The sequence below is a fragment of the Lithobates pipiens genome, unplaced genomic scaffold (genome assembly GCF_037356315.1).
Source record: "Lithobates pipiens isolate NorthernLeopardFrog02 unplaced genomic scaffold, aLitPip1_a1.2 Scaffold_13, whole genome shotgun sequence".
Lineage (NCBI taxonomy): Eukaryota > Metazoa > Chordata > Amphibia > Anura > Ranidae > Lithobates > Lithobates pipiens.
Window position 1 is genome coordinate 300108042 of NW_027507718.1, and position 18909 is coordinate 300126950.

Below are 18909 nucleotides of genomic sequence, written 5' to 3' on the forward strand. Positions count from 1 at the left end.
TTCGATAGACATTTATTGCATCATTACATATTTAGTATCTTGTTTAACTGAAAGAAGAAGCTCTAGACTTCTTGACATAGCATTTTGCAATGCTACCTTGCAAGATCATTTCCATGGGTGGGACAGAAACATTACACTTAGAAGCATGAATAAACGTATAATGCTTAAGGTTTACACCCACTATTAGCTTTGTAGAAAACAAACATCATAGTGTGCTTTCAGGTTTAACCACAAAAATTTCTCTTTAGAGCACACAAATCTAATGTACCCATTATCATAACCAAAAAAAAAAAAAAAAAAAAAAATTGAAGAATAATAAATTGTCTTCAGGGACTTGTAGGAAATAACAGAGTACATGTTCAATAATTCATAGGATGCCTTTCCTCTGAGACATAGCAGTAAGCCAGAAAACTGTATTTCTAAAGCTAAAACACCGCATACAATTGAAAAAAAAAAAAAAAAAAAAAAAACACGATTTTTAAAGAGCATGTCTGGACAACACTGTTTGGGATTTCAAGCCAGCAGAGTTACTGTTCTTATAGTATGGCCCCTTTTACATGGGCGTTCTGGTTAGATCTGTCAGTTTTTCACACGGATCCAGACTAAACCACAACTTATGCCTTCGTGTATATCTACCTACGGCCATGTATGTTCAGGTCAGTTTTTTTTTTTCTTTGTTTTTTTTCAAAACGAAAACACCCAACGTCCAGATCTGTTGAAACGGAACTAAAAAAGGATGCCATCTGAATCCGTATTTTTCTTTGAAAAAAAAAAAATGTGATTTAATGGATGACGTACGCGTGTGAAAGGGGCCTAAAGCGGAACTAAATTCCACATGGGGTGGGTGCTCTCTTTCCTCATGTTCCCTTCCTCTGTCACAGAAGTGGCTGGTCAGAATAAGTGGCTGGTCAAAAACATGGAAAAGAAGGCATTTTACTTATATGTTTTGTCTGAATTTTTTTTATTTCTGGAATTTCAACATGACTTATTTCTAAGAAAGTGTCAGAGTGACATAGTAAAAGGCAACAATGGGATTTAGCAAGACGGTTAGACTTTAAATAGTTAGATGTGTTTCTTGTATGCTTTTCCTAGAATCATTCATATTTACAAATTTTTTTTTTTTTTTTTTTTTTTTATGTTTTTCTTAAGTTACATGTAACGAAAATCTTTCCTAGAGTGTAGCATCAAAGATTGAGCCTTCTGAAAGTTCAAACTTGTACATGGTGGTGCACAAAGGCAAGTAGGAACCTCCCCGATGTACATACTTGTTCTGGGTCAGTGTCTGAGAAAGTATTGAAGCTTAATGATCAGTGTGACAGCCAACCAAATAGCATTTTCAAAAGGTTTGCAATGGCATATGCCATATTTCTCTTATAAAAGAAGTTTAAATCCTCCAAGTTGTATTCCATGAGGCAGTGGGAAAGTATGGAGCAACCCAACCTACAGGTACGTCTCATAAAATTAGAATATCATCAAAAAGTTAATTTAGTTTAGTAAATCAATTAAAGCGAAACTCATATTTTATATAAATGTGTTCCACACAGATTGATATTACAAGCATTTCTTTTTTTTTTTTTTTATGTTGATTATGGCTTACAGCTAGTGAAAACCCAAAATAAAAGTACCTCACAAAATTAGATTACATAAGACCAATGAAAAAAATAAAAATAAGGATTTAATACAGAAATGTTGGCTTACTGAAAAAGGTATGCCCATGTACAGTATAGCATCAATGCGTCGTGGCATGTAGGGAGCGATCCGCCTGCGGCACTGCTTTGGTGTTATGGAGGCTCAGGTTGCTTTGATAGCGACCTTCAGCTTATCTGCATTGTTGGGTCTGGTGTCTCATCTTCTTCTTGACAATACCCCACAGATTCTCTATTGGGTTTAGGTCAGCCAGGTTTTCAAGCACTGTGATACAGTGATCATTAAACCAGGAATTGGTACAGGTGTCATGTCCTGCTGGAAAATGAAATCAGAATGTCCATAATGCTGGTCAGCAGAGGAAAGCATGAAGTGCTCTAGAATTTCCTGGTAGAGGGCTGCGCTGACTTTGGACTTGATAAAAAAAAAACACAGTGGACCACCACCAACAGATGACATGACTCCCCAAATTATCACGGACTGTCGAACATTTTGCATTTAATTTGGAAATCAAGGTCGCAGAGTTTGGGGGAAGAGTGGAGAGGCACAGAATCCAAGTTGCGTGAGGTCCAGTGTTTCGACAGTTTCAACAGTCAGTAATGATTAGCTGCCAAAAGTACCAATACCTGGTTTAATGATCATGGGATCACTGTGCTTGATTGACCAGAACACTCACCTGACCTAAACCCCATAGAGAATCTGTGGGGTATCGTCAAGAGGAAGATGAGACACCAGACCCAAATGCTTGCAATATATCACTCTGTGTGTAAAGCATCTAACTATAGGAGTTTCACTTTTTGAATTGAATTATTGATATAAATGAACTTTTTGATGATATTCTAATTTTAATAAATAGATGCACCCGTATCATTCATTCAGGTTTCAAAAGGAACTGGGCATGTCAGAGTGACTAAAATCTTATGAAAATCTAAACTTTGTTGAACTATATAACATACAAACAAAAAATATAATTGAGTTGATAAGTATGCATAAATGAATGAACATGAAACTAATTGAGATTGGAATTTCATACAGCATGACATGCAGAGGTTTTAGGGTATGCATTACTCATTGAGGATCTGAGACAAAAATCATGTGTTCTTGACTAGCTTTCCAACGGAGTCAAATATTTGGCTTGTCATATATAACAAAATGACAATTGTTAGAAGGACTTATGAAGACTTTAGTGTGTAAGTGTTTAAAGAGCAAACACAGGATATTGCCAAATATGTAATTTTCAATTTAGTAAATGGATTGACTTGCATTCCTATATTATAAGCATAGGCATACACAGAACTCAGAAGTGGTAAAATATGCTACATTGTTTCTTTACTATGAGTACTTGGGCTGTTGGGGGAAAATGAGGAAAAAATAAATAAAAAAAAGTGGCATCCTGCCAAGTGTTGCCCGCACATCATGGTAAATTTAAGTATCACCAAATGAATGCACAACTGATATTAAAGCAATATTAAACCCAAAACTGAAAATTACAGCTTAGCAATCATTAGATTAGATCAGTTTTATTTTTTTGTTCCCCCCCCCCCCCCCCCTCTGTTTTCACCTGGTGATCTGGCCAGTACCACACCTTCGGTATTAGAGCACCCCCACTCTAGAAGAAGGAACACAGGGGTACCTTGGGACAGCAGCATTGTTAAATCTGGAGAGAGGTGAGCATTAGATGTACTGGCAGATTTAAATAAGGTAACAAACTGGAGCTCTTCCAACGATTCTTCTGAAAGACTCAGAATTCCCTGGGGCACAGGATTTCCTGAGCTCAGGCCCATCCCATCCCACATGTCCGAACCAATCATTTCCCTTGTCACGCACCTAGCCATGCCCCATCAGTCAAGGCTCTCTTTCCCTAGGAGGGGCTCAAGAGCCCTTCATTATAAGCAGTTACAGCAGTTTTTTTTTTTCCCCATTTTGGGATAAAAGCATTACATAAATAATTAAAATCTGATCATTTTAAAATCACCCCTGCCAGTGTGAAATGTTTCTAATCTGTGTAACATACATTCTGCTGGAGAGTTTGTTCTATTTCAAAAAACAGACTTACTGGCTGAATCACCAGATGAAAAAAGAGAAAGAAAGCCTAGGAAAAAATACAAAATAAACAACGAAAGCAGCCATCCCACATTAGAAATTGTAAGCTGTAATAGAATACGTTTTAGATTTTGAGTTAAATGCCTCTTTAACCACTTCCGGACCAGCCGCCGCAGTTTTGGTGCGGCAGGTTGGCTCAGCAAATCAACGTTACCTTGTGGCGCTTCACCTTTTGGCTGCAGCATGTACCTGAAGCCGATGCAATTGCTTGTCATAGAGTGAGAACCGGGATCTGTGTGTGTAAACACAGAGATCCCAGTTCTTTCAGGGGAGAGGAGACAGATCGTGTGTTCATACCAAGTATGAACACAGATCTCTCTCTTCCCCTAGTCAGTCCCATCCCCCTACAGTTAGAACACACCTAGAGAACACAGTTAACCGCTTTATCGCCCCCCACAATGGGAATCTGTGTGTGTAAACCCACAAATCCCGGCTCCGTCAGGGGAAGAGAGACAGATCGTCTGCTCTTAAAGATTAGGGACATCGATCGGTCTCCTCCTCCAGTGAGTCCCAATCTCCCACAGTTAGAAACACCTTTAACCCCTTGATCACCCCCTAGTGTTAACCCCTTCCCTGCCAGTGACATTTATACAGTAATCAGTGCATTTTTATAGCACTGATCACTGTATAATTGTCAAAGGTCCCAACAATGTGTCCAATTTTTCTGCTGCAATAATCGCAGTCCCGATTGCAGATCACTGCCATTACTAGTATAAAAAAAAAAAAAAAAAAAAAGTCAAATCTATTCCCTATTTTGTAGAGGCTATAACTTTTGCGCAAACCAAATCTATAAAGGCTTATTGTGATTTATTTATTTTTTTTAATCAAGAATATTTAGAATAATATAATCGGCCTAAACTGAGGAAAAATGATTTTTGAAAAAAAGTGTGGAATATTTATTATAGCAAAAAGTAAAAGATAGTGTTTTTTTCTTCAAAATTGTCACTCTTCTTTTGTATATAGCACAAATAAAGTACGTCGATTTTGTTTGGGTACAGCATCACATGACCACGTAATTTTCAGTTAAAGCGATGCAGTGTATCGCAATAAATGGCCTTGTCATTGAGCAGCCAAATCTTGCGGGTCTGAAGCAGTTAAAGTACAAGCAAAATAATTAAATATATCTAAACCCAAGATGAAAAATGTAATATTTTGCAGTCTACAAGCCCTTGGTTCCTCAAACTCCATCTTTCTAAAACAGAGCTTGTAATATTTCTTCCTCCTCCTCCCCTCGACTTTAGCATTGAGATCAATGGCACAACCATTGATCCCCCCCACCCTACCCCCTACAGTCTATTATGAATGCTGCTGCTAGAATAATACTTCTTACTAACCGATCCGTGACTGCTGCTCCTCTCTTCCAAGCTCTTCACTGGCTTCCAGTAGCCCAACATATAACATTTGAAATACTAACCACAATGTACAAAGCCATCCACAGATATCGCCCAAATCGTCTATGTAACTCCCAAGACCTCTCTCCTTGTTACCACCTCCCGCGCTCGGCTCATCCACTGGAACTCCCTGCCCCAGTATGTCTGGTCAGCTCCTAGCCTTTAGGTGATCCTTGAAAACTCACTTATTCAGGGAAGCCTACCCCTCCTCCACCTAACAACTGTACTTGAGTCACCTCCATCAGATCATCCCCTGCAGCTATTACCTTTTGTACAACCTCCCCGTTCCTTTAGATTGTAAGTTTCATGAACAAGGCCCTCCCTTTATATTGTAAAGTGCTGTGTAAACTGTTGATGCTATATACAGCATCTTACCAAAGTGAGTACACCCCTCACATTTTTGTAAATATTTTTTTTTATCTTTTCATGTGGCAACACTGAAGAAATTGCACTTTTCTACAACGTAAAATAGTGAGTATAACAAAGTAAACTTGCTGTCCCCTCACAATAACTCAACACAGCCATTAATGTCTAAACCGCTGGCAACAAGAGTACACCCCTAAGTAAAAAAAAAAAAAAATCCAAATTGGGCCCAATTAGCCATTTTCCCTCCTCTGTTTCATTTGTCTTGTTAGTGTTACAAGGTCCCAGGTGTGAATGGAGATTGGTGTTATCGCTCTCACTTTCATACTGGTCACTGGCAGTTCAACATTGTACCTCATGGCAAAGAACTCTCTAAGGATCTGAACTCTGATTTGATAAGCCCCCTGCCCGCAGACCCTCACAACCACCACCCCAGGGCTGTGGGGAAGAGAGGCCCTTATTCTCATCAGGTGGGGGGGGGGGGGGGAGAAGACAGAGCCTCCTCTGCTCCAAAGCACCCCCCATATGTTGAGGGCATGTGGCCTGGTATGGTTTGGGGGGGGTGGCGCCCGCTTGTCTCCCCCCTTTCCTGGCCTGCCAGGCTGCATGCTCGGATAAGGGTCAGTATGGATTTTGGGGGGGGGGGGCCCCCAAGCCATTTTGTTCACATTTTTGTATGCTATTTTCACTGGTAGTGCTTTTTTCAATTCAGCTGTTAGTAGGGAAGCCGAAGACTCAACTGTTAAGGATGCGGCAGCCGGCTTCCCAGCCTGTTCCTTAACAACCAGCTAATCACTGTTTGTTAGGGACGCTGGTGGCCTCAAAAAATAAAATACAAATAAAAAATCTGCTAAAAATGCTGGATACCGGCATTTAGCAGACTTTGGTAGTGTTTAGGAGCAGTCACTGGTTTTTCTGCCAAAACATATTTACATATTTTAAACATCTATGTGTGCATGGTCACATAGAACATGAAAAGCCAAGAGAGAAAGAAGGTCTCAGGCTGCCTGGCTAATTCCAGCCCTCAAAACAAAACATTGGGTGCTGCAGAGAAAGAAATAAGTAGGGGTGTAAAATTGGTTGTTGGCCAGTCTAAAAAACGGGACTACATTTTATAAGATTTTCCTAAAGGCAAAAAGCTACACAATTCGCCAAACTTTGCAGAATGTGGGTTTTTCTGGGGGAGAATGAAGCGATCAGCCAAATCGGCATCGATTTCTCTTCCATAAAAAATGGGAATGACCTATGTAGGTTGAAGTGACGGGTTATTACTGTTTATGCACTGTGTGGTTGTCACATTTAAATGAAAACAGATCTATGGGAAATAGAAGTTAACCATCTTTAAAATGATGAACTAAAAAGGTGATGGCCTGCAAATGGCTTTGAATGTGGTTGTGTATACACTTAACTTTGGCCAATAGTTCATGTTTTCATAATTAACGTCAGCGAACATCTAGCACGTAGAATAGCAGAATACAATCCAGCTAAAGCATTCACTGTGTCCTGCAGTTACATAGGGGCCATCCCCTGGATGAGAACTACTAAACTACACATGATTTGAGGTCTGCTATGCCAGGTTTGTTGATTGCATCTGCCGTTAGAACAGGTCCCTGACGTTTTTTTCTTTTAATAGGATGTAGTCTGAAGAGAAGGAAAACTGAGGAAAAAAAATTGATGTGAAAAGAGAACAAGAAAAGCATCATATAATATGTACATCGCTACCTTCCTGCCGTTTCTAACAGTATCACTGTTGCCAGAAAGATGTAATCGGGCTCAAGATGCTCTTCATTAGTAGAATTATAGGCAAAACTCCCCCCTCCCCCCCATTTTGGATAAAGTAAGGGAGGGTTATATAACCCCTGTTAATTTTTTGCCATCGGTGCCCCATTGGGGAGACTTACCTCAACTTCCTGTCCCATAGCCAAACAGCAAATCCCTATAAATTAAGGGAATTCATTGAGGCCCCCCTAGGTCACCAGTACTAGTGTCAAACATTGGAAGATTTCCCCTATATTACTTTTCTGGGAACAACCCATAAATTGTGGTTTTCTTTCACTGCTAACATTAAAGTGGTTGTAAACCGTTACAAACCACTTTGACCTAGAGGTAAGCCTAGATGAAAACTAGGTGTAATAAACCTACACGGTTTAGGAGATATTTGGCAAAAGACAGGCACTGCTGTCTATGGCGCATGCTCACATTGCTCAACAGCACTGGGGTAGTTCATTGAGAACTACAGCCACGGCCAAAAGTTGAGAAGACACAAATATTAATTTTCACAAAATCTGCTGCTTCAGTGTTTCTAGATCTTTTTGTCAGTTGTTACTATGGTACACTAAAGTATAATTACAAGCATTTCAGAAGTATCAAAGGATTTTATTGGCAATTACAGTAAGTTTATGCAGAGTCAATATTTGCAGCATTGACCCTTCTTTTTCAAGGCCTCTGCAATTCGCCCTGGCATGCTGTCAATCAACTTCTGGGCCACATCCTGGCTGATGGTAGCCCATTCTTGCATAAATTTATGCTTGGCGTTTGTCAGAATTTGTGGGATTTTTTTGTTCACCTGCCTCGAGGATTTACCACATGTTCGTTTTCAATGGGATTAAAGTCCAGGGAGATTCCTGGCCACGGACCCAACATTTTGATGTTTTGTTCCCCATGCCACTTAGTTATCACCTTTGCCTTATGGCAAGGTGCTCCATCATGCTAGAAAGGGCAATGTTCATCACCAAACTGTTCTTGGATGGTTGTGAGAAGTTGCTCTCTGAGAATGTTTTGTACCATTCTTTATTCATGGCTGTTCTTAGGCAAATTTGTGAGTGAGCTCACTCCTTTGGCAGAGAAGCAACTCCACACATGAATGGAGTCAGGGTGCATTACTGTTGGCATGACACAGGACCAATGGTAGCACTCACCTTCTCCGGATAAGGTTTTTTTTCCGAATGCCCCAAACAATCAGAAAGGGGATTTATTAGAGAAAATTACTTTACCCAAGTCCTCAGCGATCCAATCCCTGTACCTTTTTGCAGAATATCAGTCTGCCCCTGACATTTTCTGGAGAGAAGTGGCTTCTTTACTTCCCTTCTTGACACCAGGCCATCCTTCAAAAGTCTTTGCCTCATTGTGCATGCAGATGCACCCACACCTGCCTGCTGTCATTCCTGAGCAAGCTCTGTACTGGTGGTCCCCCGATCCTGTGGCTGAATCAAATGTAGGAGACAGTTCTGGCACTAGCTGGACTTTCTTGGGCGCCCTGAAGCCTTCACAAATGCAGTGGAGATGTTATTTATGGGATTAAGTTCATTTTCATGGCAAAGAGGGGGTTTGCAATTAATTGCAATTCACCTGGTCACTCTTCATAACATTCTGGAGTATATGCAACTTGGCATTAAAAATAAATAAATAAATACACTCCCTGAGGGAGCAAACTTTGTGAAAATTAATATTCGTGTCATTCAGAAAACTTATAGCCACGGCTGTACAAACAGACAGCCACAAAGACTGCAGAACCTTGTAGTTTTCAATTCACAGAACTCTGCGAAGGAGTGACGTGGCTGTGCCACAATCTTTACAGAGTGTGACAGAGAGCCGGGGAAGAAGATTGCTGGCTGCCCATCACATCAGGGAGCCGGTGGATTTGTAACATGTTACACCCTGAATATGGGTGTAACATGTTACAAAAAGGTGAACTTATCTTTTGAAGCCCCATACACACTATCCGATTTTCTGCAGATTTTTTCCTTCAGATTTACCAAAACCATATAATATGAGGTCAAACCTTAGGAGTTTTAATGTGTATGCAATCAGGCAGGCCCTTACACTACATGATTTTGGTAAATCTGAAGACAAAAATCATCAGAAAATCTGACAGTGTGTATGGGGCTTAACTGTTATGTAAATCACTATAGTTACTGTTCCCCTGTTTCCCTATACTTCTGGGTGTTTTGAATGTCTGCACCACTTCCAGGTGTGTCAAATGCCTGGTTCCCCCACTGACCTGTCTCTAAAGCCCCATACACACACACTATCAGTTTTTCTGCTGAGTTTTTCCTTCAGGTTTACCAAAGCCATGTAGTACAAGGGCCTGCCTGATTGCATACAAATTGAAACTCCTAAGGTTTGACCTCATATTATATGGTTTTGGTAAATCTGAAGGAAAAACTCAGCAGAAAAACTGATAGTGTGTGTGTGTGTTTGTGTATGGGGGCTTTACAGACAGGTCAGTGGGGGAACCAGGCATTTGACACACCTGGAAGTGTGTCAGACACTTAAAATCATTGAGCAACCATAAAATTCTTGACAACAGTGAAAATTATACATGCTCTCCACTGGAGAGGTAAGTATTGAAAACATTTGTGTTTTGTTGGGCAACAAGTCACTAAGTTTTTGTTATAATTAAGGTTCACGAGATCTTACATGGAAATGAATATTTGTTTTCAGTGCTATAAGCATCCAACAAAATGTACCACTTGTAGGGCAGGTGGGCGGCGACACTTCCTCCATGTTCCCCATTAACTCATTGGGCACAAAGTGTGGGTCACATAGGTAACCCCCGGGGTGGGTTCTTTGGGCTAAGCCAGGTGATGAATGGGGATCACTCGTCCCAGCATGGGGTAACACCTTTCCCAAAGGCATGCTCACCTGGACCCAGGGCAGGACTTAGGGTGGTCGGGGCCCCTGGGCTTGAGTCACTTTCGGGCCCTACCTGCTATACATTACCGTATAACATGTGTCGGCGTATAACACGCACCCAAAGTTTAGGAGGGAAATTTGAGGAAAAAAAACCTTTACATTTAAATGCCCATCAATGCAGCCTTGTCAGTGTCATTTGCAGCCTTGTTGTCATTGCAGTCTTGAAGTTTAAAAATGGCGCCGCAGAGATACAGAGTCCTGTGTATCTTTGCGGCTCTCAGGTCTGCTCGCAGTCCCGAGCGGAGCCGAGAGTAGCCGAGTATACTTGGCTCGGCTCACAGTCACAGACATCCCAACTAGGGATGAGCTCCAGCGTATTCTCACACTCCACATGCAGAGCCCGCCAGGAAGTCGGCGCAGCGCTGCGCGATTCCCAGGCAGCGAGACATTTCCTCGATGTGTGCTGCATTGCGCTGACTTCCTGGCGGGCTCTGCACATAGAGTGTGTGAACACGCCGGAGCTCATCCCTAATCCCAACCTGCAAAAACTAATTTCAGGGAGGTGACGCAACAAGACCCCCCACATGACACATCAATATATGTGTGAACATTTTCTGTGTATGTGTGTATAATGTCACTCATATGCAGCCTATGTCACATATATACGCCTCATACCACTCACATACAGCCTATGTAGGCTGTGTGTGTGAGTGATGTGAGTTGTATATGTGTAAGACATGGTACAAGAGAGGATCAGAGACTGCAGACAGGGTACAAGAGAGGATCAGAGACTGCAGACAGGGTACAAGAGAGGATCAGAGACTGCAGACAGGGTACAAGAGAGGATCAGAGACTGCAGACAGGGTACAAGAGAGGATCAGAGACTGCAGACAGGGTACAAGAGAGGATCAGAGACTGCAGACAGGGTACAAGAGATGATCAGAGACTGCAGACACGGTACAAGAGATGATCAATCAGAGACTGCAGACACGATACATGGGATGGTCAGAGACTGCAGACACGGTAAAAGGGATGGTCAGAGACTTCAGACAAGGTACATGGGATGGTCAGAGACTGCAGACACGGTACATGGGATGGTCAGAGACTGCAGACACGGTACAAGGGATGGTCAGATATGGTTGAACTCAGTGTACATATATATATATATAGTATTGCAGGACTGTGACACTCTATTTAAACTGGTTCTGCAAGATCAAGTCAGTAATTCTTCTTTGAAAAGTGCAACCAAGTGACAAGGCAGCAGCACATTTAATTTCCAAAATAACATTTTTCTTACAAACAGTGATCTGGTCAGGGTTAGTGGAGGACAGTTAACAGTTAATGGGTCTGTGACACTTCTAGCCTGAATCAGCAGGAAATCCTTCACAAAAACATTAAACTGTGCAGCACATAGAGAGCTCTGGCTAAATAGCTGAGCTGAAATGGTTAACAATCAACCAAGTGTGACCTCACTGTGTAGTCCAATGTGGCGGGCTGGAGAGGGGGAGGGAAGTTACACTCTGTCTGCTGCACAATACACTGACTTGCTCCTCCAGCCCTCACTCTTACACATTTCCTCAGCCCCGCCCACTGTTCACAGCACAGCCCCGCCCCCGCTTCTCCCGCTGTTCCAAATCTCCTAGGCTAGCAGCTGACAGTGTCCCTCGGAGCGACAGTTTCAGCTATGTATCTTGGCAGGGCTGCGGGGCCCCCTATTGGGCGGGGCCCCCTATTGGGCGGGGCCCCTGGGCTTGAGCCCAGTCAAGCCCAATAGTAAGTCCGGCCCTGCCTGGACCAGGCGAGGGCTACAGTTATGTGAAAATCAAACATTAAGGAAGTCCCCTACTTCAGAGATGAGCCACTTGTGTGTAGTGTATGTGGAGTTCCTCTCCGAGAGGTTGTCCCTTGTCCTACACACTTGAACAGGTGTATGTATTGCATTAGGAGTGACATGCAGAGTGTATGCCCACTCCATCAGTCTGCATACCTCTGTTACCTCACTCCCAGTAACAGAATGGAGTCCTGCTGAGCTCATAGCGATAACCTTGTGTGTGCTCTATTTAACCCTTTTTGTTCCAAACCAAGTGACCAGATATTAGATCTTTATAACACCAATCTGTTCCCAGTCCCTGGTGGAGACAGACAGCTAGGGAGGGAGGTGAACCCCACTCACTACCGGGAAACCTGTCACCTATTCAGGTATCATGGCAAGGACTGGTTGTGGTTGTTCATTCTGGTTACCCAAAGCAACTTCCTTGCAAGTTAACATTGAACTGTAGTGATGTTTCACAGATCATTTCAGACCCTGGTTCCTTAGAGAGATGCTAGGACCCCACATGCACCCCTTGAGTAACTTCAGACCAGGCTTTTAGCATTGTAAACAACTTTACTGAACTTTCGGCAGAACTTGTATGGCAACATCCTTCCGCTAACTAAATCTAAGTGTAGCTGCCCCAGGTTACCTGTACGGGTGTAGCAACTTTGAATAGAGTCCAAACTAGAGATAAGTCAAGCAAAGGAGTTCATGTCCTTGGGGGTATTACAATGGGTCATGTTCCAACAAGCTTCTTAAGACATAATTGTGAGTCTCTGTGTGTGCGCATCCTGAGCCTATTTTCGGTTCCCGTTCCCATCCCATCCCCAGGTTCCAGGCATCTTCCCTTTTATATCACACAGGAGGGAGGCCCCCCTGAGGAAAAACCCACAAACAAAGAAAGGTGGCACAAACATTAACCCCTTCCCACACAATCTGAGAAGCCAGGTAGACTGACTAAGCACACACACACACACACACACACACACACACACACTTTCCAGATCAATGACTAAAAACATTAGCTGCTAGGCAACCAGAATGTTTGGAAATCAGCAATGGCAACCCACATTTCATTTTCATGATCTGTCCTTTAAACCAACCCTGCTGCTAGATGAAAGAAATCAGACCAACATTACCCAGGCCAGTAAATGTACAAGAGATATTTACCTGTCCAGCTGGCAGAGACTACAAACTTTGCTTTGTGCTTCCTTCTGCTGACCACATTACTTCTGTGTCCCATAGTGAAGTAGGGGTGAGCTGCTGCCCACTGCAAAGGTAAGTATTCCTCCTCACCTTTTATAGGATACTGCAAGTCTGACTTCTTGTGAATAGTAACATGATAGTTTTAACTACAAGCTTATGAAAAAATAGTTCCCTTGCCTTCACTGTCAACCATTGCAATGGGGTTCATTTACTACAGGCAAATAATTTGTTCACTATTGTAAGGGGATTTTACCCAGAGAGGAGTGAATGTTGTGAGAATCCACTTTGCAATGAATATTCAATCATGGATAATGGAAGTAAGCAGAGCCAATGGAAGATTACCTTGGAATTTTCTCTAAGAAAATCAATCCCTATGATGTCGGAGCCCATGGTAGCCATTAAAGTGATTGCAAATGCTCTTTTTAACAACAGGTTTATTACTTACCTGCTCTGTGCAATGGGATTGCACAGAGCGGCCCCAAAACTTCTTCTTGGGTTCTCTGCAAGTGCTCCTGGTTCCTCCCCTCTACCGAGCACCCCATTACAAAGTTTCTATGGGGTCTTCTTATGGGGATGCATGTGAGGGCTTGCTCCCAAGCCTCCCTGTCTGTGTCTATTGACACACACAGTAGGACTTGGCCCTGCCCTCCCCTCCCTTATCACTGGCTTTGATTGACAGCACGGGACCAGGAAAAGCCGCAGACGTGCACAGCGCTGTATTGAATGAGAACTCGGGCAAGTAAAAAAAGGGGAGGGAGGACACGGATGCCTAAACATTTTTACCTTAAGGTATGCATTAAAAGGACATGTAAAGGTTCATAAAAAGTAAATTAAAAACCACACACGTCATACTTTCCTCTATTGTGCAGTTGGTTTTGCACAGAATAGCCCCAGTCCTTTTCTTCTGGGGTCCCTCAGCAGCGCTCCTGGCTCCTCGAGTGCCCCATTGGAGAGCACTCTTGTGGGTGCGCTCCCATGTCCTGCTGCTGCATCCATTGACACAGACAGCAGGATTCGGCCACATCACCACCTCCCCCCCCCCATCTCCCACGTCATTGGATTTGATTGACAGCAGCGGGAGGCAATGACTGCGCTGCTATTAATCTATCCAATCAGGACCCAAGACACCGGTTGGAGCTGGTGTGCTCACCCCCGTCAACCATTTTAAAACCTTCTGGCCTGAATCATTTCAAGGGCATTTTGTGTTTGTCCGATAGTCTAAGCGGTATTAAACCCCAAAAACAAAAATGTAACAATATTCAGCTATCCTTAGATCTGGTTGGTGCATTAACTTTCTTCTTTGCCTTTATTTTCACCTGTTGATCTAGCCAGTATGTCATTTTTCAACTTACATAGTTAGTAAGGTTGAATAAAAAGACACCAGTCCATCCTGAGTGAGTGTCTACAATTGTCCCTATCCCTGTACATTGCACACTCACGTTGGTCCCTACACCCTCAAGGAGCCCACAATCCAAGGTCCTCATTCGTATACTAGGGTAAATTTTGGATAGAAGCCAATTAACCTACCTGCATGTCTTTGGAGTGTGGGAGGAAACCGGAGTACCCAAAGGAAACCCACACAGGCATAGGGAGAACATGCAAACTCCAGGCAGGTAGTGTTGCGGTTGGGATTCGAATCAGTGACCCTTTTTACTGCTAGGCGAGAGTGCTACTTCATTTAACAAACCTGGCTGAGTTCAAATAATATTACCCTATTGAAGCCTTTTTTCCGCTCTATTATTTTATTTTTATTTTTTTTGCATTTTCTTTACATATTCATTATTATTATTATTATTATTATTATACGGGATTTATATAGCGCCAGCAGTTGATCTAACACCTAGTGACCTCTTTTATGTAGTGCGTCTCTGGTGGCAGCTGTCCTCCTTCACACTGATCATTGGAATTGTCTGTATTCTGGTTGCAATAACTTACAGCTGGACATCGTTGCCCTTCGCCAGTTATGGACACGGTTGCTGAAACTCTTCAGTCGCAACAAGGTGGTCTCACTTTTAGTGCTGCATTTTTATTTTGTTATGGTCTGCATTACCGGGCTAGCTGCTTTTGTACTAATGAAGATAGCTTTTGTTAAGAGAGCACTTTCATATTATTTTAAGCTTTCAAACTGTAGTTAACTCCACTGCTAGCTTGCAGTTTAGCAGACAAATAGTTTGCATCTCCTGATAAAACCTGCTCTGCAACTTTCCACTCACGTATTACTATGTACTAACTAGAGTAAATGAGTTCATTGAGAACACTACAGAGTATATTCCTGCAGGCAGGTAATGCCAGAGCGTGGCGAGTAAATACATCTCGGCATGGATGGGGTTACTTATTACATCTGTACAGCTTTGAAAGCTGGAAGCAGACTCCCTTTCATATGACCGATGACACAGCACAGACCGCCCAGCCTCCTTTTAGATTTTTTTGGGTGGGTTCACTACAGAGACGGAAAATCATTCTACTAAGAGGAAAGAGAAGCTGTACACGTCAACGCTTCCCATCGCTCTCTACAGGGACAACTCATAGAAAAACACATTCTATATCCTGATAACCAGCATACTTTTTTGAATCAAATACTTTTTAACTCAATGTAAAAATGTATTTTAAAAGACACTACTGGGCTTATTTAATTGGAGAATAATATATTTATATATATATATATATATATATATATATATATATATATATATATATATATATATATAATAAAACACACACATACAGATGCCTTGCCCACTCCTCTGTACACAACCATTAATACAGGCAACAGCGGTAAAGCTGTAGTACATTACAATCATGCATTGGGTGAACTCTAATGTAATATAAATAGGTATAAAATGTAATAGCAAAATGTATTATCTATACATAGGCCCAAGTGGGACAAATGTGGAGTAGAGATGAGCTCAGGCGCCCTCGAAACGCACCTCTAGCTGAATAACAAATGTGCGTTTTTTGGGGTTTTTCTTACTCCAATGAGTTTCAGGGTAGGTTGTTCATGCCCTTCATACCCCATCAAAGAGGAGGGCTACGGTGCAGAAATGACCCAGCCAGTGACTCTTTGAAGTAAAAATATATATATATATATATATAGCGCAAATTTGGAGTTTGTCTAGAGGAAGAAGCCTGAGCTTATCTTGGAGAGTCTATACAATTGATGGCTGGGGGGGTATGCAATGCCGAAACAAATTTTATATATATATATATATATATATATATATATATATATATATATATATATATCTCTCTCTCAATTAAACTTTGTCAATAAAGCCTGGAAGGTGATTGGTTTATATGCAGAGTTGCACTGCTCAGCTTTAGTGAATAACCCACCCTCTCTCTAATATTTTTTCACATCTTACTTCAAAAGCACATCATTTCAGTTTTATTTTGCCTAAATATACGACAAAAGCAACATAAGCAGCAAGCATCAACGATCACTTATTTCTACAAAATTAAACATTATCCACTTACCGTTGCCATTTTTGCTGCTAGTGTAAAGTAGGTGTCAAAGGCTGCAAAGGGAAGTAAAGGCTAAATTATGAAACATGTAATAGCTAAGTAAACAGATCATGCATTGTTTGAAATCAGGGCCGTGGATGGCTGCCCATAAAACTTTTGGAACAAAAAAATTAAATAAAGAGGCATTCTGCGTGGACGCTTAATAGATATGACAAAGTACTCACAATAGATAACCCTGTAGTACAGTGGGAGGGTTTGCTGTCCCCAGCTGAGCCTGCGCTCTCACACACAGGTAAGCTGTATGCAAATCAATCATCCTCCCTGGTTTTGGGTTCAGGTGACACCTGATAGTGACATATACACTGGAGTAATAGGATTCTTTCAGTATTAGTAGACACCAGAGTTCTAGATCTAGCACGTGTAATAACAGCAACCAGCTAGGAATCGTCTTTTGGCACTGTGAATGCTATAGAAAAAATAAAATAAAAATAATAAAATTTATATATATCATTTCATTTTTTTTTTTTTTTTTTTTTTAATAAGTGCAATAATCCAAAGAAACCAATGAGAAACCACTGCTCAGATCACAGCTAGATGAAATACGTTCTCATTGGTTGCTGGGGGGGGGGGGGGTACTGGAAACTAATAAATAGGACCAATAGCATGCCTTCAATAAGCTCTTGAAATTTGCACTCCCTTACTAGAGAAAGCCAACAAAAGTACAGCACTGATAAAGATTAAGAAAAAAAAAAAAAAATTCCCCATTTTGGAAAGAGTAAGGAGGGGTTATAAACCTTGTCAGATTTTTTTTTTTTTTCTAGAGGTTTCCCTTCACTTTCAGTCCCACAAGCAAAACAGGAAATGTGAGAAAATCCCTCCAAAGTAAAGCCAAGTTTATTGCCATTTCCCTATGGCGCAGCCCTTTCACTTGAATGGGCTGCTGTACCTATGTAAAAAGTCCCTGCGCATTAAAAAAAAAAAAAAATTAAAAACAATCGCAGTAGTAGTACTATGTAGTTCCCAGCACAGGAAAGCAGTTTACAGTGTATGGGGGTTGCCATTAGTAATTAGTAAAACGCAGCTCTGCACTTCCATATAGTGAGAGCCTAGCCTAAGTGTTGTCACCAGAACTAATGTCCCCAAAAGGAAGATTTCCCTTCTAGTCCTGTTCTGGCGACGATCCAAATTTTTAGATTTTCCTTTCGCTTTCAGTGATAACTATGAAACGGGACAAAGAGAGACTTGAAATCTCCCTAAGGCTCCTTTCGCACTTGTGCAACTTTTCCTGCGACTTTGGACATGAGAGTGAGACGCACAAGTCGTACCCCATGATTCCCAATGATAACCATTCATATCTGTGCGACTTCAAGTCGCACCAATTTCAAAAGTAGTCCCTGTACTACGTTGGTCTGATTTGGATGCGAGTTGAGGTCCATAAGCATTCCCTGAAATGGCGGACAAGTTGCGGCAGCGTGAAAAGGGCCTAATTTGGGTACAGTCAGCAATAAAAACCCTGCAGGCATTCTAATCTTTCCCACTCTACCCAGAACTTTATATATGTATATATTTTAATAATAATAATAATCTTTAGGTATACTATAAACATTTGCAAACAAATTTATGTCTATATCACAACTTCTGCTTGCAGTATTTGCTTGCAAAGTAACACAAGCTACTGGAGCATGTCAAAATGTTGACAGAAAGACACGTTTATCCCGCTGATGCTGGATTCTCCTCTATCCTCTCCTCCTAAAGTACCTGTGTACTGTATAGTAGCCCTGCCAGTATAATACACAGATAACATATGTCCTGGTATACACTTACATGGCCTGTTGTGTTTCCCCCTCAGGCTAGCTGTGAGATGCTGCTGATCAGGCGGAGTGCAGGAAGCAATGGAGACCCAGCCACAGCCCAGAGTGTGGAAGTGAACTCAGCTCTCCCAGACACACCCTACACATCACTAGCACTGCCCTCAGCTGCCTCACTCCTCTAATACAGGATGTTTCCTCCTCACACACACAATACACATATCCAGCCCCTATTGCAGCATCGCAAATCAATCTCACACTGTACCATATGGGTAAAAGTGAGAGCATTCTTGTACCAAGCAGTTCTCTTAACTTTTTTTTCAGCAGCGTATTTACTTTTTTCTTTGTTTACACCAGGGATCGCTTGAAAAGGGCTAAAAACTATATTTGATCACCTCTACGTTTTTTTTTTTTTGTGTGCTATAAACAAAACAGAAAAAAACAACAATTGAAAAAAAAAACTTTTTTTTCTGCTAAAAAAACA

At 41.7% G+C, this 18909-nt stretch overlaps 1 protein-coding gene across 2 annotated transcripts in view; it reads right to left on the reverse strand.

Annotated features, from left to right (window-relative positions):
• Window positions 1-18604, reverse strand: part of ANXA5 (annexin A5) — a 42657-nt gene extending 24053 nt beyond the window's left edge. Inside the window, exons 1-2 of one of the 2 annotated variants that reach the window (XM_077476834.1) lie at window positions 18442-18604; window positions 16630-16670 (exon numbers count right to left, since the gene is read on the reverse strand). In XM_077476834.1, the coding sequence (XP_077332960.1) occupies window positions 16630-16638 (9 nt within the window). In that variant the 5' untranslated portion in view covers window positions 16639-16670; window positions 18442-18604. Of the gene's footprint in view, window positions 1-16629; window positions 16671-16841; window positions 16900-18441 lie in introns of those variants that run through there. The other variant, XM_077476835.1, reaches the window with a different exon arrangement.
• Between the last annotated feature and the right edge of the window lie 305 nt (window positions 18605-18909).